This window comes from Oncorhynchus mykiss, chromosome 2 (assembly GCF_013265735.2).
Source record: "Oncorhynchus mykiss isolate Arlee chromosome 2, USDA_OmykA_1.1, whole genome shotgun sequence".
NCBI lineage: Eukaryota > Metazoa > Chordata > Actinopteri > Salmoniformes > Salmonidae > Oncorhynchus > Oncorhynchus mykiss.
This window is the reverse complement of record NC_048566.1, coordinates 90,642,366-90,669,227: the sequence shown is the minus strand read 5'-3', so window position 1 is coordinate 90,669,227 and position 26,862 is coordinate 90,642,366. Positions and strand designations below refer to the sequence as shown.

At 44.0% G+C, this 26,862-nt stretch overlaps 1 protein-coding gene across 1 annotated transcript in view; it reads right to left on the bottom strand.

Annotated features, from left to right (window-relative positions):
- Nucleotides 1-1,815: 1,815 nt before the first annotated feature.
- The window catches only part of poc1b (POC1 centriolar protein B), a 60,323-nt gene continuing 35,276 nt past the window's right edge, over nt 1,816-26,862 (bottom strand). Inside the window, exons 11-12 of the mRNA XM_021576649.2 lie at nt 2,805-3,047; nt 1,816-2,568 (exon numbers count right to left, since the gene is read on the bottom strand). Of these exons, the coding sequence (XP_021432324.1) occupies nt 2,395-2,568; nt 2,805-3,047 (417 nt within the window). The 3' untranslated portion in view covers nt 1,816-2,394. The remainder of the gene's footprint in view (nt 2,569-2,804; nt 3,048-26,862) is intronic.

Here is a 26,862-nt window from a genome sequence, read left to right as displayed (position 1 = left end):
GGACATGATTTGGAAAGGCACACACCTGTCTATATAAGGTCCCACAGTTGACAGTGCATGTCAGAGCAAAAACCAAGCCATGAGGTCGAAGGAATTGTCCGTAGAGCTCCGAGACAGGATTGCGTCGAGGCACAGATCTGGGGAAGGGTACCAAAAAAAATGATCTGCAGCATCGAAGGCCCCGAGACATCATTCTTAAATGGAAGAAATTTGGAACTACCAAGACTCTTCCTAGAGCTGGCTGCCCGGCAAAACTGAGAAATCGGGGGAGAAGGGCATTGGTCAGGGAGGTGACCAAGAATCCGATGGTCACTCTGACAGAGCTCTAGTTCCTTGTGGAGATGGGAGAACCTTCCAGAAGAACAATAATCTGTGCAGCACTCTACCAATCAGGCCTTTATGGTAGAGAGGCCAGATGAAAGCCACGCCTCAGTAAAAAGGCATGACTGCCAGCTTGGAGTTTACCAAAAGGCACTTGAAGGACTCTCAGACCATGAGAAACAAGATTTTCTGGTCTGATGAAACCAAGATTGAACTCTTTTGCCTGAATGCCAAGCGTCATGTCTGGAGGAAAAAGCACCGCCCATCACCTGGCCAATACTATCCCTACCGTGAAGCATGGTGGTGACAGCATAATGTTTTTCAGCGGCAGGGACTGGGAGACTAGTCAGGATCGAGGGAAAGATGAACAGAGCAAAGTACAGAGAGATCCTTGATGAAAACCTGCTCCAGAGCGCTCGGGACCACAGACTTGGGCGAAGATTCACCTTCTAACAGGACAATGACCCTAAGCACACAGCCAAGATAATGCAGATGCATTTGGGACTAGTCTCTGAATGTCCTTGAGTGGCCCAGCCAAAGCTCAGACTTGAACCCAATACAACATCTCTGGAGACACCTGAAAATAGCTGTGCAGCGACGCTCCCAATCCAACCTGATAGAGCTTGAGAGCTCTGCAGAGAAGAATTGGAGAAACTCCCCAAATACAGGCGTGCCAATCTTGAAGCATCATACTCAAGAAGACTCGAGGCTGTAATCGCAGCCAAAGGTGCTTCAACAAAGTACTGAGTAAACAGTCTGAATGCTTATGTAAATGTTATTTCAGTTTTAATTTTTAATACATTTGCAAAAATGTCTAAACCTGTTTTTGCTTTGTCATTATGAGGTAGTGTGTGTAAATTAATGAGTGAAAAAAACAATCAGTTTTAAAATATGTCTGTAATGTAACAAAATGTGGAAAAAGTGAAGGGGTCTGAATACTTTCCGAATGCACTGTAGATAGATATGGAGATGAACACACATTTATTGTATATGTATTTATAAAGAGGGGCCACTCCAGTGCTATCCACATCTTTGACTGTCGCTGGAAAAGTTAACAAGACCACTGGCTTCACAGAGGAACTGACACGGACTGTATACTTGTAGATTCTGCTGCTACTGCTTGCCATTTGAGGTCTAGGCAAGGTTACTGTAAAGCACTTTGTGTGGAAAAGCCCATGATCTGGGTCGATGGACCATGAAACAGAGTGAGTTTTGGATACTTGTGGGCTTTTATAGAGCAACTGCTGATGTAAAAATGACACATGGAGACATGCCTGTGCAATATGTTCAATTTATTTAGTTCATAGTATGAAAGGGAACGCATGAGAAAATATGCCGTACACTATACAACAGTGGGGGTATATGGTCATACACACACACACAGGCGCTTCATCAGCACATGACATAATGCATAGATTCTACTAATAAATGCTAGTACAAGAACCCATAGCCACACACACACACACACACACACACACACACACACACACACACACACACACACACACACACACACACACACACACACACGAGAGGGAGAGAGGTGTAAGGAATGCATGTTTATGGTGGCCTGTCCAGGAGAAGGAGACCAGAGGAATTGGACAGTGAAGGGAGCCCCTGCCTGGCCCAGCACGCTCTGCTCCCTTCACTGTCCACAGACAGACAGACCGGCTGTTTTCATAGCTGCAGCTGTGCTGTCTTGTCCTCCGCTCCCCTTCATCAACCTTTCATTACGGAGGGGCCTCACAAAGATCTTCCAAACTCACGCGCACACACCGATGAACATATGTACACACTGGTATACGTACAAAAACTCACCCCAGTCCCTAGCCAAAAAGCTTTGGTTTAAGTGTCCCAGACACACTGTGCTGTAGGATTGAATAATCTTTAAAAGAGTGGCGAGATAGAGGGAGGATTTGATTAAGACGATGACCCCTGAGAAAGACCACCAAGGTGGAGGTTAAGGATCCCCACATTCCCTGTCCCTCCCCGAACACACACACACACACCAAACACACACAGGACCAAGTCATAGGGAGGAGTGTGTGTCTGTGGAGAGGGAGGTGGGTGACCTTAGGCTGAGGCGACAGGGGATCCGCTCTCACCTTCCCTCTCTTCCTCCACCCTCTCTCTCCTTCGGTCCATCTCCTCCCCTCGCACCTGCAGCAGGATCTGACTCTGGTTGAATAAACACTCCTTCAGTTTGTCCTCCGTCAGGGTGAGACGTTCTTCCAACACAGAGACAGTCTATGGGGTAGGAGAGGATCACACACCAGTTTTAAACTAAAAGTCTTTCACGACTATGTCAACACATCACTCATTTCAACATCTAACTCTGTATCATCTGCTGTTCTTTCATAAACATTACAATTGAGTTGCCAGATTGGGCTGGAAGGGGAAGTATTTTACGGTTGCCAGATTGGGTTGAAATGAAGTGGTTTAGCCAGGGCTGCCAGATTTGGATTAAGAGTTAAGGGACTGACCTGAGTGAGGACGTCAAGCTGCTGGACGATGCGTTCCAGGGTGCTGCTGAAGTTCATGGGGAGGTCTGAGCGCATCTCCAGAGGGTACCTCATCCCCTGTTCCTCCTCCCTCCTGCCTCCCATCTGCCCGGACTGGGACCCAGATATCGAACCCTGTCCACTACTGTGGCAGTCTTCATTGGGGTTGAGGCTGGTACTGGCAATCCGTCGTGCTGGCAAATTGTTTGCATGGCCGTTGATAGCCTTGAAAGAAAGAGGGGAGGGTGAATGCAACAGCTGACCAGGCTTGATTGATTTTGAAGTTAACATTAACTTTAAGGACCTCACAACTGAATTTGAGGGAAAGCATTGCAATTTATGACGCAATGGTTTTCTTGGTGCGGGGACTTCTGACCTGAACAGGACCTCACAACAGATCTGTGGTTCCGTAGACGTCATGTGAGAGGGCTATTAACCAGGTAGAGACTGGTTTTATGAGACAACTTAATCTAGCCGGCTTCATCAACAACCCATTGACAATACGTAGACCAGAGATCATCAACTAGATTCGGCCGCAAGTAGATTTTTTCATGAGCGGAGGGTCAGGGGGCCAGAACATTTTTTTTAAATGTTTTTTTTTAACCTTTATTTAACTAGGCAAGTCAGTTAAGAACAAATTCTTATTTTCAATGACAGCCTAGGAACAGTGGGTTAACTGCCTGTTCAGGGGCAAAACGACAGATTTGTACCTTGTCAGCTCGGGAGTTTGAACTTGCAACCTTTCGGTTACTAGTCCAACGCTCTAACCACTAGGCTACCCTGCCGCACCATAATTACTAATCATTTGTAGACAGCAAATCTAATGCAAGAAGCCCAAACAGACATAATATTTGAATAAAATAGAACCATTTCAAACCTTGTTTACATTTGTATACGATCATTTACCTTGACTGTACAAAACATTAGGAACACCTGCTCTTTACATGACAGAAAGCTATGATCCCTTATTAAAAGGTCACTTGTTAAATCCACTTCAATCAGTGTAGATGAAAGGGGTGAATGAGCAATACAAAATATTGAAGTGCATTTGAATCGGGTATGGTTGTAGGTGCCGGGCGCCCAGTTTGAGTCTGTCAAGAAGTGCCACACTGCTGGGTTTTTCACACTCAACAGTTTCCTGTGTGTATCAAGAAGGGTCCACCACCCAAAGGACATCCAGCCAACTTGACAAAACTGTGGGAAGCACAGGTACAAGTCAATATTAGGAACATGTTCCTAATATTTTGTAGACTCAGGGTCTCTCTCTCTATTATGCGGGGGTATACATTGGAACAGATTTCCAAAATAAAAATAACTGATTTTCTGGTGTTTTTACAGTCTTATATCCAACAATAAAACAATAAACAATTACAATGTAACCTTTTGCTCAGAAAACTTGGGGGGCCAAATAAAATCCCCCATGGGCTGCCAGTTGGGAAGCCCCGACCGCTGCCGGATGAGAAGCCCCGACCGCTGCCGGATGGGAAGCCCCGACCACTGCCGGATGGGAAGCCCCGACCGCTGCCGGATGGGAAGCCCCGACCGCTGCCGGATGGGAAGCCCCGACCGCTGCCGGATGGGAAGCCCCGACCGCTGCCGGATGGGAAGCCCCGACTGCTGCCAGTTGGGAAGCCCCGACCGCTGTCAGTTGGGAAGCACCGACCGCTGCCAGTTGGGAAGCCACGACCGCTGCCAGTTGGGAAGCCCCGACCGCTGCCGGATGGGAAGCCCTGACTGCTGTCAGTTGGGAAGCCCTGACTGCTGCCAGTTGGGAAGCCCTGACTGCTGCCAGTTGGGAAGCCCTGACTGTTGCCAGTTGGGAAGCCCTGACATAGAGGAAGTGGTTACAACTGTAATGCTAATGACAAAACATGGCAAATGTGTTAGTTCATGAATCCTATAAGCTGTAAAGCCTAGCCAGTCTCTCCCCCTCACTCTCCCCTCCCACTCTACATCCCTCCCTCTGGCCAATAATGTTTTTACAGTAGAGGAACGGAGACTATGAGAAGAGAGAGACTCTGCTCAAGAAGGCCAAGGTAACATCTCTAAAAGACAATCCCCCTCACGTAGCACTCACGTCCGTAGCCATGAAATGCTTTAAAAGGCTGGTCATGGCTCACATAACACCATCATCTCAGAAACCTGGACTCACTCCAAATCACCGCAACAGATCCACAGACACACTCCACACTGCTCTCTCCCACCTGGACAAGAGGAACACCTACGTGAGAATGCTGTTCATTGACTACAGCTCAGCGTTCAATACAATAGTGTCCTCCAAGCTCATCACTAAGCTAAGGACCCTGAGACTGAACACCTCCCTCTGCAACTGGATCCTGGACTTCCTAATGGGCCGCCCTCAGGTGGTAAAGGTTAGCAACAACATATCCGCCACGCTGACCTTCAACACAGGGGCCTCTCGGGGGTGCGTGCTTAGTCCCCTCCAGTACTCCCTGTTCACCCACGACTGCGTGGCTACGCACGACTCCAACACCATTATTAAGGTTGATGACGACACGACGGTGGTAGGCCTGATCACCGACGACGATGAGACAGCCTATAGGGTTAGAGGTCAGTGACCTGGCAGTGTGGTGCCAGGACAATAACCTCTCCCTCAACAAGACGACAGAGTTGATTGTGGACTACAGGAAAGGGAGGGCTGAGCACACCCTCAATTATCTCCTACACATCAACTCAGTACTGGTACCTGTGTATATAGATACTCATTGAGTATGTATTCCTTGTGTTATTATTTTTCTATAATTTTATCTGCATTGTAGGTAAGGGCCTGTTATTAAGCATTTTGTTGTTAGTCTACAGCATGTGACAAATGACATTTTACTTGTTAACTTGAGCGGTTATGACCCGAGAGACTTGGGGAGTAGGACTCATTGTATTGGCTTGCTCCTAATAAAACAGGCACACAGTTAAAAAACAGGGTCAACGAGTTGGAGAACTTTCCTACATATTCTGAGACCAAATCCATACCTCCTGAAGCAAGATGAACAATAGAAACTAGCTGCAGCCCGTCCTTAGAGACAGTAAATCATTGAATTTTATACATTTTATTCAAAAGGAATTTCATTATTCAAAGCAGGCTCACGTGTTCCTGCTTTGGAAACACAACCCAAGACCACGCAGACAGACAAGGATCAACACGATCTACAATGTTGCTCCAACACACAGACTTCAGATCACTGCTAGCACACAGACAAAGATACAGACAAGATGTGTCCCTGTGCTCCAACGGCCCCATACAATACACATACACATGGACACAGACAAAAACAACGTGCTAGCGAGCTTCCTGGGCAGGGTAAGGGAGGTACAGGGGCGAGGAGATAGAGATAAAGAGAAGGAATGAGACAAGAGGAGAGGAAGGAGGTGGTGAGTGGGGGCTTAATGCATGGAGGAATCGATTCCTGCCTTGTTTCCTGTGCACTTACATCAAAGAGTCTTGGGGGGGAGAAGAGGGTGGAAGGGAGAGGAAGAAGGGCTTGGTCCTGACTGGAGGTGAACAAAGCTGTCAGTGTGTGAAGAGGGACTCCAACTGGACTCCTTTCCATCTCGCTTTTCCCTCCCTTTTCCCCCTCTCTCGGTTTCTCTCTCTCTGACCCCCCCTGGGCCGCATCTGGGAAACATCTGTTGTGTTCATTAATGCTCAGCAGACCCAGACCTGACTCCATCCATCTCTCTTTTCGCTTCCTCTTGCGTCTTTCCCTTCTCTTGCAGGAAGTTGGAGAGCAATCAGACATTAAGAGTCAGCATACCATGTGTCAATCACTAAACACACACACTGTGCTCGTTTGCCATGTCATGTGGAATGGCGAGACACGGCTCATTGCCACAGCAAGCAAGGCCATCGGTGGCATTCTGCCAGCTCGGCTGTCTGTTCGGTTGGTCGGTGGGAGAAGAGTGGGCGAACAGAAACATTAATCAAACTACAGAACCATTCCCAGATTGATAACAGAGCTGGAGCACAGTCTGTCTGATACCATTGTAACACTTGGTCTGATACCATAGTGTTAGTATGTAATATTATGAAAACTTAAATCCTGAGGTTGGCAACTGAAGGCCGTTATCTGTTACTATTACAGAAGGGCTGGCATAATATTCTGTAACATACCCGCGGGTAAAGGGTAAGAGTACTGTTTTAATATCAGCTCCCTAAGCAAGTGTCGTTGACAGAGTCTATTCTCAGAAATGGATAACGTATAGCAATATTAGATACATATGATAATTGTTTACAACAATTTTTTTAAACGCTTGTGATGTTTCCATTAGCAGCATCTTCAGCCCATATAAGGTCATGCCACTCTGTCTACAGTGAACACTCTGTCCCTGATTTTGAAGTGGACTCAGGTGGACAGCCAGCGCCAGCAGTGTACCCAATTAATGCCAATGACCAATTCATTTAGCTCCCTGTCCTCGCCAGCCACTAGCCAGCCTCTCCATCTCACCCAGACGATTAGAAATGAGTACGTCTAAAATGACAGACTATTCCCTATGCACTGCACTACTGTTGATGAATACCCTATGGGCCCTGGTCTAAAGAAATGCACTATAAAGGGAATAGGGTGCCATTTGGTACTCATTCTATATTTATGAGCTACTCCAGCAGAGTGGTCTGAGAGAGAAGAAACAATCAGAATAATTGTTATAGGCTGTGTCTGTTGTTGCTGTGGGATATATAGCACAGCAAATATATAATTATAGTGTTGTTGTTAGGGGGGGTAAGTTGATTTCTTACTTTCTCTTGTGGATTTAGACAGCTAACATGCCATGTTACCAAACTAGTTTGATTGAGTTGTTGACTAAAGTGTTAGATAGATTAAAGGAAAATAGATAAACACACATACACAACTGGTCAAAAGTTTGGACACACCTACTCATTCCAGGGTTTTCCTAATTTTTACTATTTTCTACATTGTAAAATAATATTGAAGACATCAAAACTATGAAATAACATATGGAATCAAGTAGTAATCAAAAAGTGTTAATGTCAAAATATATTTAAATGTGAGATTATTCAAAGTAGCCACCCGTTGACAGTTTTGCACACTCTTAGCATTCTCTCAACCAGCTTCACCTGGAATGCTTTCCCAACAGTCTTGATTATGTTTCCACATATGCTGAGCACTTGTTGGCTGTTTTTCCTTCACTCTGTGGTCCAACTCATCCCAAACCACCTAAATTGGGTTGAGGTCGGGTGATTGTGAAGGCCAGGTCATCTGATGCAGCACTCCATCCCTCTCCTTCTTGGTCAAATAGCCCTACACAGCCTGGAGGTCAGTTGGGTTGTTGTCCTGTTGAAAAACAAATGATAGTGGGACTAAGCGCAAACCAGATGGGATGGCGTATTGCTGCAGAATGCTGTAGTAGCCATGCTGGTTAAGTGTGCCTTGAACTCTAAATCACAGACAGTGTCTCCAGCAAGGCACAACCACACCTCCTGCATGCGTCACAGTGGGAACCACATATGCGGAGATCATCTGTTCACCTACTCTGCGTCTCACAAAGATACGGAGGTCGGAAACAAAAATCTCAAATTTGGACTCAGACCAAAGGACAGATTTCCACTGGTCTAATGTCCATTGCTCGTGTTTCTTGGGCCAAGTAAGTCTCTTCTTATTGGTGTCCTTTAGTAGTGGTTTCTTTGCAAAAATTTGACCATGAAGGCCTGATTCACACAGTATCCTCTGAACAGTTGATGTTGAGATGTGTCCGTTACTTGAACTCTGAAGCATTTATTTGGGCTGACATTTATGAGGCTGGTAACTCTAATGAACTTATCCTCTGCAGCAGTCTTCCTTTCCTGTGGCAGTCCTCATGCGAGCTAGTTTAATCAAAGCGCGTGATGGTTTTCGCGACTGCACTAGAAGAAACTTTCAAAAGTTCAACTTTTTCTGGATTGACTGACCTTCATGTCTTAAAGTAAACGGACTGTCATTTCTCCTTGCTTACTTAAGCTGTTTTTTCCATAATATGGACTTGGTCTTTTACCAAACAGGGCTATCTTCTGTATACCACCCCTACCTTGTCACAACACAACTGATTGGTTCAAACGCATCGAGGAAAGAAATTCCACAAATTAACTTTTAACAAGGAACACCTGTTAATTGAAATGCATTCCAGGTGACTACATCATGAAGCTGGTTGAGAGAATGCCAAGAGTGTGCAAAGCTGTCAAGGCAAAGGGTGGCTTCTTTTAAGAATCTCAAATATATTTAGATTTGTTTAACACTTTTTTGGTTACTACATGACTCCATGTATTATTTCATAGTTGATGTCTTCACTATTACGGTACAAGGTAGAAAATAGTAAAAATAAAGAACTTGAATGAATAAACACATAGGCAAGTAGAGCAGAGGGCCGCTACGCTCTGTCCGCCTGCTGATGGGGAAGGGAACATTTCCTCGTCACAGGATGCCATGGTAACACCATTAGTCAGCCTCAGAGAACAAGGAAATGGGTTGTTAATTGGATTCGTTCTGACATTCTTGATTTCTTGTTTCTAGTTTTTGATGATTTATTATTTGTGCATTTGTTTGACAATTTACTGCACTGTTAAGAGCTAGTAAAAAGCATTTCAATGAACCCACTATAACATCTCCTAAACTGTGTACGCGAACACCACACTTATTTGGATTTTAAATCCTTATGGAAATCAAAGGAGGCATTATCTCCCTTGACCCCGCCCAGGTTCTGTCTCACACACTGCAGTCATTTTGACCATCTTCCTTTATGAGTCTTGGAGATCGAAGCGTTTGTGGGCGTTCGTAGCAATGAGTACCTGGGTTCAAATACTATTTTGGGTCTTTCAAATACTTGAGCGTTTGTTTTAGCCTAGTAGTTCTCAAACTTTGGGGGGGGGGGGGGGGCAGAGGACGGTGCCAAGTCCAGCTATAACAGGGTGTAATTTCAAAACCGGGTAGTGCATCATTAGTTCCTCTTGTCATGTTAGTAATTTATATTTATAACGTGTCAGAAATGTCTAAATCAACTAGCCCATGTCAGCTAACTTTTAAACTTTTTTTTGTCACTCAAATATCACATGAAAACACATTAGACAGGGCAAAATGTATAGACTTCCAAGAAATGTGCTTTAAAACTGCAACATTTTCTTTGCACCCCATGACGAAATATGTAGAACTGCTGGAAATAAGTTTAAACCTGCAAAATTCTCTCCACCAACAAGAGGGGTGTAAACAGTGTGTCATGAACAGTGCTTGTGCCCATCGAAATCGACGTGGCACGCGGGATGTTCCCCAATGCTGGAAAGGGGGCCACGTGTAAAAAATAATATGTTTCAAAACCACTGTTTTAGCTCACCTGTAGTGATAGGTGGGCAGGGTTAGCACTTTCAGGATTTCTCTATTGGTTGCAATGCAACAGGCAAGCTCAATCAACTCCAGCTAAAGTATTTCAAATAACTATTGAACCAAGGTCTGCTGGAGGGGAGCTGGCTGGCCAGGTTAAAAGTGTCTACTCTCTGGCCTCAGTCAGTCTGTGTGTGTGTGAGATACGCGGGTCAGCGGTTTGTTCACCCGCAGTTGCTACAGCCCGACTCTGTGATAAAGTGAAAATCTGGAGGTCAGCACCCGACCCTAACCTGCGAACATAGAAAATACGGATGGCAGAACAATTTTGACAGGCCTTTTTTAGGTAAGCCTGTTTCTGCTTATAATGTAATCTTGTCTATAATTAGATACATGCAGCTTCTCTTCGGTCAGTGCTTGTTGCTCTAGAAGACCAAGTAAACATTTACACATTAGAATAATGTAATAAAATCGACAGAATTATCAGTAAGTTTGTTTTCTCTTTTATCTCTGCTTCTCTTGCCCAACAAAGACGTTTAGGGACCGGGGAGAAAATGCTAAAAAAAACTAATAAAATTGGAAAAAATGTCCATGTAAAATGTCCAAGTGACATCAGTTTGACCGGTTTTAAAGGAAATTAAAAGCTATTGAAACGACCCAACGTGATTTCTTCGGCTTAGATGCATATTTTGTGTGGTTGAAATACTATCAGCGTGTATGATGCTGATAAAGATACCACCTTTACAGAAGGTCCCTAAACGCACACTCAGATTAAAGAAATAAATCATATTTTTCCACTCCTGTTCCGGAGTCAAAATTTACATTAGGTTTATATTTTTACTGCAAGAAATGCTTAATTCTTCAGGAGTTATTATAATGTGAGAGGCTATAGACCTACAGTCGGTGTCCAGATTTCAGATGGGTTAAGTGGAATAGTAGCCTATCTGAACAGTACAGTTCACTTTATGTGTCATTTTGAAGTCTCCATCTTGTGACTGTAGAATTTGTATAGCGCCTCACAAATCATCACACATAACACTGCTATCATCATCTTTTACCACTTCACCAAACATTAGACTAATGTTCTGGCCCTTCTATTCATTTTGAACACTATTTCACAGCTTTTCTCTTATTGAATTAAACTCCTACATTTTCCTTTCTGCCTCAGTGGATCGACGTAAAGTTCCCAAAAGCATTTGTCAATTGTTGTGTATTTGACATGCTACAGTTAGGCCCTAAAGCTTCGGCTACGTACTAACGGCAGATAAAAGATAATGAAAGACAAAACCTCAATGTAGCAGTATACAAGTTGCACAATAATTCTACATTCATGGATTTGTAATGCATAGTTGTTTCTTTATTTAACCCACCACCAACCAATGGCCATTCAGAGACCGATCCCTCTTCTTCTCACGCATACACACTAACTTGACCATGTTTTCAGCTACCATCAGGATACACACTAACTTGACCATGTTTTCAGCTACCATCAGGATACACACCAACTTTACCATGTTTTCAGCTACCATCAGGATAAGATGGCCAGGGGAATAGAACCAAGTACAGCTAGGCTGCTTAGCTTGCTTTGTTCATATTAGTGCCCAACATATCCTTCATTAACTAACCTTGCTATATAATATCTGTAATACAGTACAAAATCTATATCTAACTTTAGCTAACACAACAACAACACCCTAAGTTTCTCTTGTCCTGCAGTTAGTGGATTGTTATTTAGACTGCATAACAAGTACGTGGTCACCCCAGGGTGAATGAATAGCCTTATGGTCTGCGTTCCCAAATGGTACCATATTCCCTATTTAGTGTACTACTTTTGACCAGAACCCATAGGGCTTTGGTCAAAAGTAGTTCACTATGTAGGGAATAAGGTGCCATTTTGGGATACAGTCATAGCTCTGGCTGGCTGGCTGCTGGGGTGATATCAAAATATGGTGTCCTGTTAAAGTAGGCCATTTCCTGTGTTGGGACAAGCCACAGCTGTCCCGTCACCTAGTCAGGTGAGGCTCAGAGGGCTCTAAAGCTCTATTTCCTGTTGGGCTCTACATATTAACAGTCTGGGCAGCAGAGCGGATGGAGGGATCCTTTTACAGTACAGCTAGGCTACCCATTGCCCTCATCCTCTTTCATGCAAACAAAAGCGCACAAATATAACCGTGAGCATGTACACAGACAAATTGTATACATTTAAATCTCCCTTATCTCAATCTCCCTCACAAACATCTCCAGCAGATGTGATCTAACTTGATATTGTGTCGGTGTTTCAGCTTGTTTTGAAAGAAGAGGAAACCGGAGGTGGGTCTTGTGGCTGTGAAGAAGAGGCCACTTCCTCTTTATCCCTCTCTCCCCCTCAGCCCATCCCGCCCTCTTTCAGTCTGTATCTTTTCTCTACCTCCCTCTTGCCTCAGACATCTGAAATGAGTCCTCCCACACATGGGCTCAAATATCCTGTTCCACAGATGCCATAAAAAATAAAGACAGCACTGCATTTTATAAGCAACTCTGTGCAACTAAGTGGTTATGTCATGTTGTGATTGTAACCAGGTCGAGGGAGGTAGCACGGGGCACAGAGGGAGAATGGGAACAGTAAACAACCGGCCCCGGTAATAAAAACAGCACTGACTGAGCCGTCAAGGTTCAATGACAGGTGGACTGGTATCGCCATCTCACGGACACAACTCTCTCTTTAAATTCTAACCATCCTCTTTTATCTAGAACAAGTATCCTTAGTATTTATCTCCATATTGCTGCCCTGTAGGCTACCTAAAACTCTGACAAGAGAAAATGCTGTGAAGGGACCTCTGATGCCAAGGCAACATGGCAAACAGTAGAGAAAGATAGATAGAGTATTCCTGAAAAGGAGCAGCAACGTGAATAGGAAAGGAAGGAGAGAAGGGAAGAGAGCGAGAATCTTGGCAGAAGAGATGCAGACAGACAAACAAGGGAGAACAGATGAGGCGAAGAGGTGTTCTGACCCAGTTCTGGAGGAAGGAGGGATGAGATGTCACCCATTCCTACTGAGAGAAGACTGATGACTCATCACCAACAGAGAACAGACACTACAACACAGGAAACACAGCGGAGGCGTATGCTTCTCTGAATGTGTCTCAGTGCTCTACTGGTACCACTGTAACCATGTTCCATGTGTTACTGTGCTAGCAAAGCTATGAAGCAGTCCAGTAATATGAAGAGAGGCGGGCACGATCATGTGCTACTGAAGCAACGAACCGTCCTGCAGAGAGAGAAATGCATTAACACAACCAAATATCAACCTTGATGTAACATTTATGTAGCAACACTGCATGGACATGAGATTTGCTATGACATTGTGATCTATGCTAAATTGTTCAGCTGTTGTCATTTATATTGTGTAACAGCATAACATGCATCTGTCCTGAGACAAAGCGATACAGGCTGTTATGTTGTTACCCATTTGCAGCGTTGTTATGGTGATAGCACCGTTGTTAGTGCTACCAGGGAACGAGGTGGACGATTATTACGCTGCTCTTCTCAACATCAGAACCAACTCCTCCATTCAATTCTCTCTAAGATGTATGCACACTTGCGGACGAGTCCTGATGTGGATTTGAGCGCTGCTAAATAACCATGGCAACCCACCCAGATCTCTTCACAGCTCTTCAATCCAGAGCTAGTCATTTGTGTCGAATTGTAATTGTTAAGGTTTATACAGAACATGAGCAAAAGTATGTGGACATTAACTGCTCTTTTAACATCTCATTCCAAAATCACGGGCATTAATATGGAGTTTGTCCCCCCTCTGCTGCCATGCTCCACTTTTCTGGGAAGGCATTCCACTGGATGTTGGAACATTGCTGCAGGTACTTGCTTCCATTCAGTCACAAGAGCATTAGTGAGGTGGGGCACTGATGTTGGGCGATTAGGCCTGGCTCGCAGTCGGCGTTCCAATTCATCCCAAAGGTGTTTGATGGGGTTGAGGTCAGGGCTTTGTGCAGGCCAGTCAAGTTCTTCCACACCAATCTCGACAAACCATTTCTGTACGGACCTCGCTTTGTGCACGGGGGCATCGTCATGCTGAAACAGGAAAGGCCCTTCCTCAAACTGTTGCCACACAGTTTTAAGCACAGAATCATCTAGAATGTAATTGTATGCTGTAGCATTAAGAATTCCCTTCACTGGAACTAAGGGGCCTAGCCAGAACCATGAAAAACAACCCCTGACCATTATTCCTCCTCCACCAAACTTTAAACTTGGCACTATGCCTGCGGCAGGTAGCATTCTCCTGGCATCCGTCAAATCCGTATTTGTCCGTCGGACTGCCAGATGGTGAAGCGTGATTCTTCATTCTAGAGAACACTTTACACCACTCCAGCCGAAGCTTAACATTGCGCATGGTGATCTTAGGCTTGTGTGAGACTGCTCGGCCATGGAAACCCATTTCATGAAGCTCCCGACGAACAGTTATTGTGCAGTTTGGAACTCGGTAGTGAGTATTGCAACTGAGGACATACGATTTTTAGGCGCTAAGCTCTTCAGCACTTGGGGGACCCCGTTCTGTGAGCTTGTGTGGCCTACCACTTCGCAGCTGAGCCGTTGTTGCTCCTAAACGTTTCCACTTCACAATAACAGCACAGACAGCTCAGCAGGGCAGAAATTTGACGGACTGACTTGTTGGAAAGGTGGCATCCTATGACTGTGCCACATTGAACGTCACTGAGCTCTTCAGCACGGGCCATTCTACTGCCAATGTTGGTATATGGTGATTGCATGGCTGTGTGCTCAATTTCATATGTCAGCAACGGGTGCAGCTGAAATAGCCGAATCCACTAATTTGAAGGGGTGTCCACATACTTTTGTATATATAGTGTATCCAGTTGTCAACCGTCGGCCAGGCATGCGTCGGCCAGGAATGCGTCGGCCAGGCATGGTTCAAGAAGAATGGATTGATGCAACTGGGATTAACAGTACTGTATGCTACTCAATAGCTACATGGGTTCAATTGTAAAGTTGTGTCTGAGGCTGCCATTGTTAACATGTATGATGTTGTTAGCCATACAGAGGTGCAGGTTAAAAAAGGACAGGATATGGAGTGCATACCTACAAATAGCTGCTTTCAAAACATTCACCAGGTAGCCTATTGCTTCACTTCAAATTGTAGAGGTCGTTATTGTTGCTGTTTGTGTGCCGTTGACAGAGGTCAGAGTGTCAGAGTGTTAAAAGTTAACGAGACAGCGCCATTGACGGCTCATTCATTCAATAACCTTGTTTAGTTGGAGCGGTTGTTATTGTGTTGATATGCCTGCCACTGGCGGCAGAATTCAAATAGATGCTTCAGTGTGGCTGTGTACGAAACACCACCCTGTTTCATATATAGTGCACTACTTTGGATGGGCCCTGGTCAAATGTAGCGCACTATATAGTGAATAGCGTGCCATTTGAGACATACCCTAGGTGTTTGGTTGTGACTGTGTGTGTAGCAGGGATCTAGGACACCAACCCTGCATCCTGGTCTTTCTAACATAACAGTAGGCCAATGACGAGTCATCGTAAAGGGAAGTGGAGGTTAAACGTCCTGCAGGGCGCCATCCCTGCTCGCCAGTCTCACGCAAACACACCAGGAATATCAGAGGCTGAGTTGTCTCACACACCGGTCTCATTCTGTGAGTGTATACATCTATCTATCACCTATATGGGTTGAAACAGGGCAACAATGTAGTGACTGAAACCATAGAGAAGGAGAGAGAGAGAGGTGTGAGTCATACTCGTTGTCAGTGACTGCTGTGCTGTTTTAATCATACCGTGGAGTGTATTTCAAATCCAACAACATTGACATAACAGCCCCTTTGCTGAGCCTCAGCCTGCTCCAAGCCTGTGATGTGTTGTATGTCAGGTTGGCTACTCTGACAGCAAAAAAATCAAGAGTTTTAGTGCAGAGAGTATTGTATTCATTATAAATCAAAATGTTGTCATAATGCCTCAATGCTAACGTACCTCAATGCTAACGTACCAAAACTTGGATGTATGTTGTGCATAAAAACATCAAAGAAACATTGTTGTAATAAGTGGACACTAATCCATATTAGAAGCCAACCATGATGCTTTACCTAGAATTCAAAGCACATAGGAACAAACTGTCTCAAGCTTTTGGTAGAGACCCATCTGGAGATGCTTTTCAATAACAATACCAGGTCTGCCACAGCAGAAGAGAGAACGAGAGATGAGGGGGAGTGGTAACGTGGTTTTACATAAAAAGGCAAACACAAACACACAGTAGATACAGTGTGTGTGGGTTGCAGACAGTGCTGGGTTCAGGTCAGCCTTGTAGACTAATAGTAGCTGGCGGGCTGTGGCAGATACAAATTGTGGTGTGTGTGTGTGTGTGTGTGTGTGACACAGATGAGCGAGGCGGGCGGCAGGCAGAGGGCAGGCAGCGAGCAGTGCCGTAATGCATCAGAGCAGGAAGCTATTAACATGGCATTACCAGGCGGATGAGGATGAGGGGCAGGAAATGACATTCTGCTGCCAAACCTCTCCCCAGCCTCCTCCTCTCCTGATGTCACAGCACTCCTTCTCCGCGGGTAATTGATTATTACGGCCTTCCATAGGCTCAATGTCTGTATGTGTGTCTGTGGCGCACACACACACACACACACACACACACACAGCTAGATGACTAAACCCACATTTGAGCATTCCCCCTGCTGTGAATGACGCAAAATATTTAGAAGTACTGTAGTCAGAGATATTAAAGTCACTACAAGGCCAGCCAATGAGCTAGCTGCTGTTAGCTTGCATAATGCTGCATCCAATAAAGGAGCTTAAGTCAATTGATAATGTTATTCCGGCAACACTTCCTATGACCTTCTACATAAGCATGTATAGCTAGCTACTCATAAGCATGCCATAAACCCAGAACTCAGGCATCTAGCTGCTAGATTCTATCGTTATATAATAGGCACTAAATTCACACAGCCTGAATGTGAACTGTCTGAGTTTGCCAACTGGCTCCCTGTCAGATTTAGTTTTTTGACAAATGTGAGTGTTTGTTGTGAAATGTTGTTGGTGTCTGAGTGTTTTAGTAGTGATGACTTGACATGTAACACAGGGTTTTGACTAGATAGTATACAGCTTATGTCAGAATTGACTTTTGAATGCAGATTAGGAGAATAAACAAAGCAGGTAAGGATAATTATATTAAAAGGAAAAGGGGTTAGCTAAAATGTAAAACATTTCAATTTTTTACAACAATTTGACATAAGCTGCATCTTATCTACCCATGACCGTAACACAGCTCCTACAGACATACAGTAGTAAATGTTCCCTGACCTGTTCCTTGACTAGTGGTCAATCACTAATAACACTACAGGCACTTCACTGTCCCAGCTATCTTCCAAACTGAAAAGAGGGCCAGGAGGTGAGACAATAGACAGTCATGTATTATTAAAAACATGCATGATGCCAACAGTCACACAGAGAATGCACCAGGTGAGAAGTGGTATCATGGTAGTTTATTTTGATGCCCTAGTAAATGAGGTACAAGCCTAAGTAACATAACCCAATTGTACCAATTTAGACAACATCAAATAATACATTTCCTACAACGTGCAATTCAAACTTCATTACAACTCTATTGTTTCTCTGACATTTAGCCTATGTGATGGTTCAACCCTCTCAATATGAAAGAGGGGGTAGATAGAGGAGAGAATTAAAAAAACATTTTTTACCTTTATTTAACTAGGCAAGTCAGTTAAGAACAAATTCTTATTTTCAATGACAGCCTAGGAACAGTGGCTGTTCAGGGGCAGAACGACAGATTTGTACCTTGTCAGCTCGGGAGTTTGAACTTGCAACCTTCCGATTACTAGTCCAACGCTCTAACCACTAGGCTACCCTGCCGCCCCAATAGACAGAGCAGATAGAGAAAATATAGAGAATAGATAGAGAGTAGAAAGAAGGGAGATAGAGGGGAGAGAGAGAATAAATAGAGGGAGAGAGAGAATAGATAGAGACAAACCAAAACAAACAAAGGCAAAGTCTTCTCATGCTTTGTTGATTTCAAAAATGCCTTCGACTCAATTTGGCACGAGGGTCTGCTATACACATTGATGGAAAGTGGTGTTGGGGGTAAAACATGACATTATAAAATCCATGTACACAAACAACAAGTGTGCGGATATATATATATATATATAAACGAATTGGCGCGGGCACTAGAAGTCTGCAGCACCCGGCCTCACCCTACTAGAATCTGAAGTCAAATGTCTACTGTTTGCTGATGATCTGGTGCTTCTGTCACCAACCAAGGAGGGCCTACAGCAGCACCTAGATCTTATGCACAGATTCTGTCAGACCTGGGCCCTGACAGTAAATCTCAGTAAGACAAAAATAATGGTGTTCCAAAAAAGGTCCAGTCGCCAGGACCACAAATACAAATTCCATATAGACACTGTTGCCCTAGAGCTCACAAAAAACTATACATACCTTGACCTAAACATCAGCGCCACAGGTAACTTCCACAAAGCTGTGAACGATCTGAGAGACAAGGCAAGAAGGGCATTCTATGCCATCAAAAGGAACATAAAATTCAACATACCAATTAAGATCTGGCTAAAAATACTTGAATCAGTCATAGAAACCGTTGCCCTTTGTGAGGTCTGGGGCCCGCTCACCAACCAAGACTTCACGAAATGGGACATATACCAAATTGAGACTCCGTGTACAACGTAGAACACCAAATAATGCATGCAGAGCAGAATTAGGCTGATACCCAGTAATTATCAAAATCCAGAAAAAAGCTGTTAAATTCTACAACCACCTAAAAGGAAGTGATTCCCAAACCTTTCATAACAAAGCCATCACCTACAGAGAGATGAACCTGGAGAAGAGTCCCCTAACCAAGCCTGTCCTGGGGCTCTGTTCACAAGGACAGCAACACAATTAGACCCAACCAAATCATGAGAAAACAAAAAGTTAATTACTAGACACATTGGAAAGAATTAACAAAAAAAACAGAGCAAACTAGAAGGCTATTTGGCCCTAAACAGAGAGTACGTGGCAGAATAACTGACCACTGTGACTGACCCAAAATTAAGGAAAGCTTTGACTATGTACAGACTCAGTGAGCATAGCCTTGCTATTGAGAAAGGCCGCCGTAGGCAGACATGGCTCTCAAGAGAAGACAGGCTATGTGCTCACTGCCCACAAAATGAGGTGGAAACTGAGCTGCACTTCCTAACCTCCTGCCCAATGTATGACCATATTAGAGACACATATTTTCCTCAGATTACACAGATCCACAAAGAATTCAAAAACAAACCCAATTTTGATAAACTCCCATATGTACTGGGTGAAATTCCACAGTGTGCCATCACAGCAGCAAGATTTGTGACCTGTTGCCACAAGAAAAGGGCAACCAGTGAAGAACAAACACCATTGTAAATACAACCTCTATTTATGCTTATTTATTTTTCCTTGTGTACTTTAACCATTTGTACATTGTTACAACACTGTATATACACATAATGACATTTGCAATGTCTTTATTATTTTGAAACTTCTGTATGTGTAATGTTTACTGTACATTTTTTATTGTTTTTCACTTTTGTATATTATCTACCTCACTTGCTTTGGCAATGTTAACACGTTTCCCTTGCCAATAAAGCCCCTTGAATATAATTGAATAGATGAGAAAATAGATGAAAGTAGATAGATGAGAGAAGAGAGTGTAGAGAGAATAGATCAGAGAGTAGATGAGAGAAGATAGAGAAGAGAATAGATGAGGAGAGAATAGATAGAAGGTAGATAGAGGGCAGAGAGAATAGATGACAGAAGAGACCGTAGAGAGAGAACAGAGAGGAGAGAGAGCGTAGATAAAGCTGTCATTATGAGCGGTTAAGGGCTGATGGCGTAAGAGAACATTGTTCTAACCAGAGCCATATTCCACTCTGCAAACACCTAGAGAACAAACACCCTGGATCCTACACACAATCTAACAGATGCTGATAAACACACAGATTCTCAACGTACCCGCAAACACACACACACACACACACACATTTATTTTAGATGACACATTCAGGTAGGCCTAACCTACATTTTGCAGCACACTAAGTCCCCATATGTGATCCATTCGTCTTTGTTTAACTAGCCCCACCTCTGTTTGCTCCTCCGCTCCTCCCACCCGTTCCCCTCGGGCTGCACAATGTCCTGCCTGCTTCCGCCCTTCCCTCCACACACGCCTTGTTCCTTTCTATACTTGGCACGATACTTATTACACCACTCCATTTAGATGCTTTAGGTAATGGGCGTAGATTCATTCTTCCCTTTATTTTTGTTCATTTCTGTAACTTTCTATTCCCCTTCTCCAGCTCTTCCACATATTGTGCTGCAGTCAGCACTTTTCCTTCCTCCTTCTGCACCCTCTCTCTCTCTCTCTCTCTCTCTCACACACACTCTCTCTCTCTCTCTCTGCTACTTTGTTTCTCTACCTCTACCTTGCGTGCAATAGGACATTCATATTGTTTGTTTGTCTGTTAGTAACCAATATGAACTCTTCACTGCCTGTCTGGCAGGTCCAGATAGTCAGAGGAACTGGAAACAAACAGAAGGCCAACTCTGACTAAATGTCACTGAGGGGAAGTTACAGACTTAGCTCGTGTTGGCTTGGCTTATGTGCAATACATTTTACGGCCTACTCTTTTCTCATAGAAACTAGGACACTACCAAACTGCTCTGTTTCCATCACGACGTGATAACTGTGGATTAAAAGCATTTAAACAAAATTGGCATGAATCTGATCTAATATGAAATTGCATGAAGCAAAGAGTAGCATGAATGCTGATGGCTTTCAAGGCTGAAGTGTGGAGGAGGTTATGGCCATGCAACCTCGTCAGGGTTAGGAAGTGAATGAGTGTCATTGTGGCATTGCATTAGATTAGCCCTTTTTAAAAGTCCCTTACAAAAGATTTACCTGCATTCTTCACAATTTCTGCATATTCTCACCCAATTGCCCCACACTATATACATGCAGTAGCTTCTACTGAAATCACAATCTGCTTAAACAACCTATAAACTGTAAGACTCAAAGCAGGCTTTGCAACAGTGGGTTAATTTAACACCTTTTAGTGCACACAATCAGTCATGTAAGCTAGATACAGTAATAGAAACATATCTGAACTCCTTTAAATAGGACTGAATACTGTCATCAGAATGGCCGATGCAGAGCTGACAACTAGAGTTCAACCACAAGATCTTAACTTTGAGCTGTGAGTGAGCCAGTCTTATGGTCATGGGTCATGTGTCGGTTTGAAGTTGCACGGACGCAAAAGGTACGCAATACAGTAGGTCTCATGGTCTGTAATGTACTGTAGGAGCAGGCAGCGAAGCAGACGTGGGGGGAGTCAGAATACTTTTTAATGGACAACCTTGACAGCCCGACACAGAATGTGAGCATGTTCCAAAATGTACAATTGACTGACTTCACTGACAGAAGAGCCATGCATGTACGTCCGCGTGTCTGCGTGAAATCAAAGTTTGTCACGTACACAGATTAGCAGATGTTAAAGCAGGTGCAGCACAAGGCTTTTGTCTCCAGCTCCAGCAGTGCAGTACATGTTTAACAGTACGATACTAAACACCCAAATAATCCCAATAATAAAAAATAAAATCAGGTGAAGGTCAGAGTCTGGAATAGAGATATAATAGTGTGTATACCTATTCCAGTTGGACTGGAGGAAGCTCCAGTGAAGTGATTGACAGGTGAAAGAACACGCTGTGCCCCCCCACGCCCTTCAGAGAGTCTGCTGGGGGGAGGGGGGGTGCAGACAGCAGTCCTTGGTCTATCATACAGGAGACACACTGGTGGCACAGTGTTGGGGACAGAGATCCTATAATTCATGTGTTCTGTGTGTAATTCTATGGTTGGGGTGTTGTACGTGCACTGTGTCTACTGTATGTACTGCATACATGTAGGATAAATAGGGAAGGGCTCTGTGTGAGTGGAACAGGGGAAGAATAGTGTGTGTGTGGAGGGGTGGGGGGGTGTTGTTGCAGTCAGCTGCAACGTGACATCCTCTCCCTGCACTGCTCAGCCATCCTGGTCTTGAAAACCATACCCGAGACAGCTGTTAAACTGGAGCATTTGAAAACTGTGCGAGGCAATGCTGTTGTCTGGAGAAAGTACAGCCACCCAGTGGCACTGGGGAAACTGAGGATCCATGGGATGTTATGTGACCGTCCTTTCTATGTGAGCAGAGAACAGTAGCACACTAGAGCTGCAGACTGAAGAGCCGAACACTAACAGACAGGAACAGCAAAACATGACAAACTACAGACCGCTAACAGACAGGAACAGCAAAACATGACAAACTACAGACCACTAACAGACAGGAACAGCAAAACATGACAAACTGCAGACCACTAACAGACAGGAACAGCAAAACATGACAAACTGCAGACCACTAACAGACAGGAACAGCAAAACATGACAAACTACAGACCACTAACAGACAGGAACAGCAAAACATGACAAACTACAGACCACTAACAGACAGGAACAGCAAAACATGACAAACTGCAGACCACTAACAGACAGGAACAGCAAAACATGACAAACTACAGACCACTAACAGACAGGAACAGCAAAACATCCATTATTCTTTCTCTCTGATCCTATGCTGGCACTAGTAGTATCAGTTCAGAGGTCTTCATCCTCTTCCTCTCCACTTCCTCTCCCTGGCCTAGGGTCAGTAGTGGTACATTATTCATAATGCAGATTATAGTGTTTCTAGTTTCGTCTTTTTTTTAGCTTGGCGTTCACCGGGTACATACTGTATGACTAAATTCCACGTCTACACATCTTGTCCACATTCTGCTCGTTGTGGCAGCACCATTTCAAACAGTCAAATTCCTGTACATGGAAATGCATGTGGCGAATACAGGTGATTCTGATGTCAGTCTACAGGGGGCCTGGCTGAGGCTCTAAATGGGGCTGACATCCACTCCCCCATTACACAACAGGACACCCCCCTCTCGCAACAGGTAGGGCACATTACCCTGGTTCCGCAGTGTGTGTACATTGACTATTCTAAATTCCAGTAAGTAATGGGTTGCAATGTAGAATTATTCTGTTTAATTCTCAATCTGTTTTAATCCTAGCCCCGTCTGCGTATGACTAAATTGACACACTATGCACTTTAACAGGTGTTGCAGTAAACAAAGGAAACTACAGTTCTTTCGCATTGTGACCAAAGCTGATTAATCCAAATGCCCAAAATCCCTGATCGCCCCAGTTCTCCATGACCAACATTCCCATCGCGTTCCCCCAAGCTGATGGCAGCAAATTGCGGGGGACAATCTACTGTGTCTCCCCTCTCTCAAGACCTTCTCTGGAGAAGAGGCATCAACAACTACAGAGGAGAAGCTAAGGATTGCATTTGTACAACACTTTTCTCTAAGTTTCAATGTGCTTCACATTTGTAAGGTGGGAACTCTCCAATGTGTAGCACCCATCTGGGTGAGGTAGTACAGTGGGCAGTTTGTGTCAGAACACTCCCCACAGCAGAAAGTTTTCACACGGTGAAAGGAAGAACCAGTTGGTACTGGAACCCTGGTTCTTTCTGCCAAACAACAAGTGAGAAAGGAAGTAGGATGAAGACCGCCACCCACACCAACACCGGAACGGCGGGTATCAAATATGGCTGCTTTTTGAAAGGGTGTATGGACCCCCCTAATTTTAGCTTCCCAACTCCTAGAGGGTGGGATCGGCTTCCCAAGAGCCTCGTAAATAACTGGGAAAGTCAGCGGCCTGCCGGAAAGAAACAGCAAGAGAGGGGACCGCGCTGGAATGGCGAGGCATCCTGAGAATTTGAGGAAAACTGACTCAGCGCACATATATTTAACAGGAGCATCACACGCTCCTGTTTCATACATGTGCACGCACACACACAAATGTGAAGGGACGTGCAGCAGCCCCTGCACCCAGTCACCCACATAGGTGTCAGGTAAGGTCAAGAAAGAGGAGACATGAGGTTAAGGAAAGAAGAGGATGAGGGGAAAAAAAAGAGACCGATGAGAGGAGAGGGGGTTGAGTGATGAGAGAGAGAAAGGGATGTTCAAGGAGACCAAGCTAAAAAGGTGAATGTCAGTAGAGAGAGAAAGAGATGTTCAAGGAGACCGAGCTAAAAAGGTGTGTCAGAGAGAGAGAGGAGATGGGGAACAATAAAGAGAAGAGAACTGGGAGGCGAAAAGAACCTGGGAAATGAAAGAAAGCAGCAGAGGAGGGAGAATAATTATCCAGAGTTGGAGGAGAGGCCCAGTCAAGACTCAGAGGCTAGTAAAACAGGACAAACTGAGCCTTCAGTGTCCTGACTCCTGTCCACCCACCCAATCAGCCACCTCCACAAGGTCAGGGGTCAACCTGAAACAGAACTTGCTAGGTGGAACACACACAGGTCTGATTGTATTGTACAGTGATGAGCGAAAGGGAGACTTGTTTGAGCCTAATGAACCCTGTAGGATTGTCTTCCATAATATTGGCCTGTGTATAATATAGGCCTGTGTATAATATAGGCCTGTGTATAATATTGGCCTGTGTATAATATTGGCCTGTGTCAGGAATCTTGTTCTTTCCAATGTTTTCGCTGCCGTCGGAAAAATCTGAAAAACACCCCGTCGCACGTCATTCAGCCTTTAAACCATATGTTCGGTCAGCTATGTGAAGGTAATTTGATTTAAGCTTTAATCTGATTGACATCAATCACATCAGTCTCTTTGTCTGGACCTTCCTAACTGATTGCCCTCACATGCACCATTCCCTAAATAACTACTGCAAAAGCATCACAAAGGCCGCAGAGTGGGGAACTCTGACAACGGTCACGCAATCAATCCAGAAGTATACCACTAATTCCCTACAGAGTGAAGTTTCTAAAAATAAGAGGGGTAGAAATAGAACACACACTATATCGGTGAACATATCGGAATATGACGATATTAGCTAAAAAAATGCCATTGTCTAGGTTAACGCGGATATGAAAAAGAGATGTCAAAGCTGACGTGCATACCTATATGTCAAACACAGTTCTATTATAGAATGTTGTATGTTCTGAATTTGCACGTGCAAGCCAAGCGCCACCACTACTATCACTAGCACTGTCAAAGTTGTAAAAAAAAACTCAAGCAAAAACCGGCCTCGAACGATGCATTATTTGTTCGACCGTAACTCATGGGGTAACTAGCTAGCTTTAGCTTGGTACCTAGCTAGCACCAATACAACCAGCCTGAAAACAATGACCAGTAGAAACTGCAGTCATTTTCATTATTCTTAGCAATGATTTAGGAATCCTTGTAAGTATTAGCTAGGTAGTCACTCGTTGTTCACCTATTGAAACTCAACTTCAGTTCATGAAAATAAATAGCTAGCCAGCTACTTAACCCTGTTGCCCAAAGCTAACATTCTAAGCAGCCAGCTAGCTTCATCTGGCTAGTGAGGCTCGACCTGACCGGGTTAAGCGTTGTGAAGCTAGCCACATTAAGGATTAGGCACAATAGTGGAATTTGCGGTTTGCCTTCAAAATAAAAGTACATCTTTGAAAGTGATGCAGAAGGTTACAATTGGTGGAATCATGCCATATTTAGACTAGATAATGTTAAGAGTCCCGCAATATGAGCTACGATGCTAGTGTTCTCTGGGTGTCACTGAGTAGACTGACACCCCATGTCATTGATCCACAATCCATAGGTAAGGCTGCACGGTGAAATAAGTATGCCTCCAATGCAATTCTAAAGTATAACACATTCAGTGCGATTTCAATAGATTTGTCAAATTAACAAATTGTTTTTTGATGATTTTATATAACATTCCAACCTCGTTTAGAATGATCTATTGAACTGTGGCATAATTCTACAATTTGTATTCATATGCATCACTGTCAACGACACACTTTTATTTTGAAGGCTAACCGCAAAGTCCACTATTGTGGCTATTCCTTATTGTGGCTAGCTTTACGTAGATGGGTCCGACCACCATTAGTCAAATAAGAACTGTCTTATAAATTAGGTTAATTTTAGATGATAACCCCCACCAACATAGTTAGCTAGCTAACTAAAGCTACTGAAACAGGATGTCGTTTTGCTATGTTTTTGGGGAAGAACATTGTTTGCATCCATAAGCTTGCTAGCTTTTTTTATGACCTGCACTGTAGGTGTGCGAGACAACTAACAGCATCATAGCATATATATATCGATGAATCGTTGCGACATATGAAATACGAGTGATAGTGTAATCAATGTGTAATATCTACGTACAAAAATAAACACATTAAATTATGTGACGTGCAGTCATATTCAGGTCCTGATTGGTCAACAAGCTTTTATGACACGTCAAATAGTGTTGTTTGACATGTATCTTTTTGACATAAATTAATACATTTTCAATGATGGCCTACCCCGGCCAACGCTGGGCCAATTGTGCTCCGCCCTATGGGACTCTCAATCATGGCTGGATGTGATACAGCCTGGATTCAAACAACTGAGATGCAGTGCCTTAGACCGCTGCGTCAATGTGTCTGTGTTAACTATTTAACTAAAATGCCGCGTCCATGTGTCTGTGTTAACTATTTAACTAGAATGCTTAGAAGGATGCTAAAATGTTAATATTGGTTTCATTTCTTTGGCAAGGAAAATATTAGATATTGGTATCTGCCAAAAGTGTCATATCAGTGCATCACTAC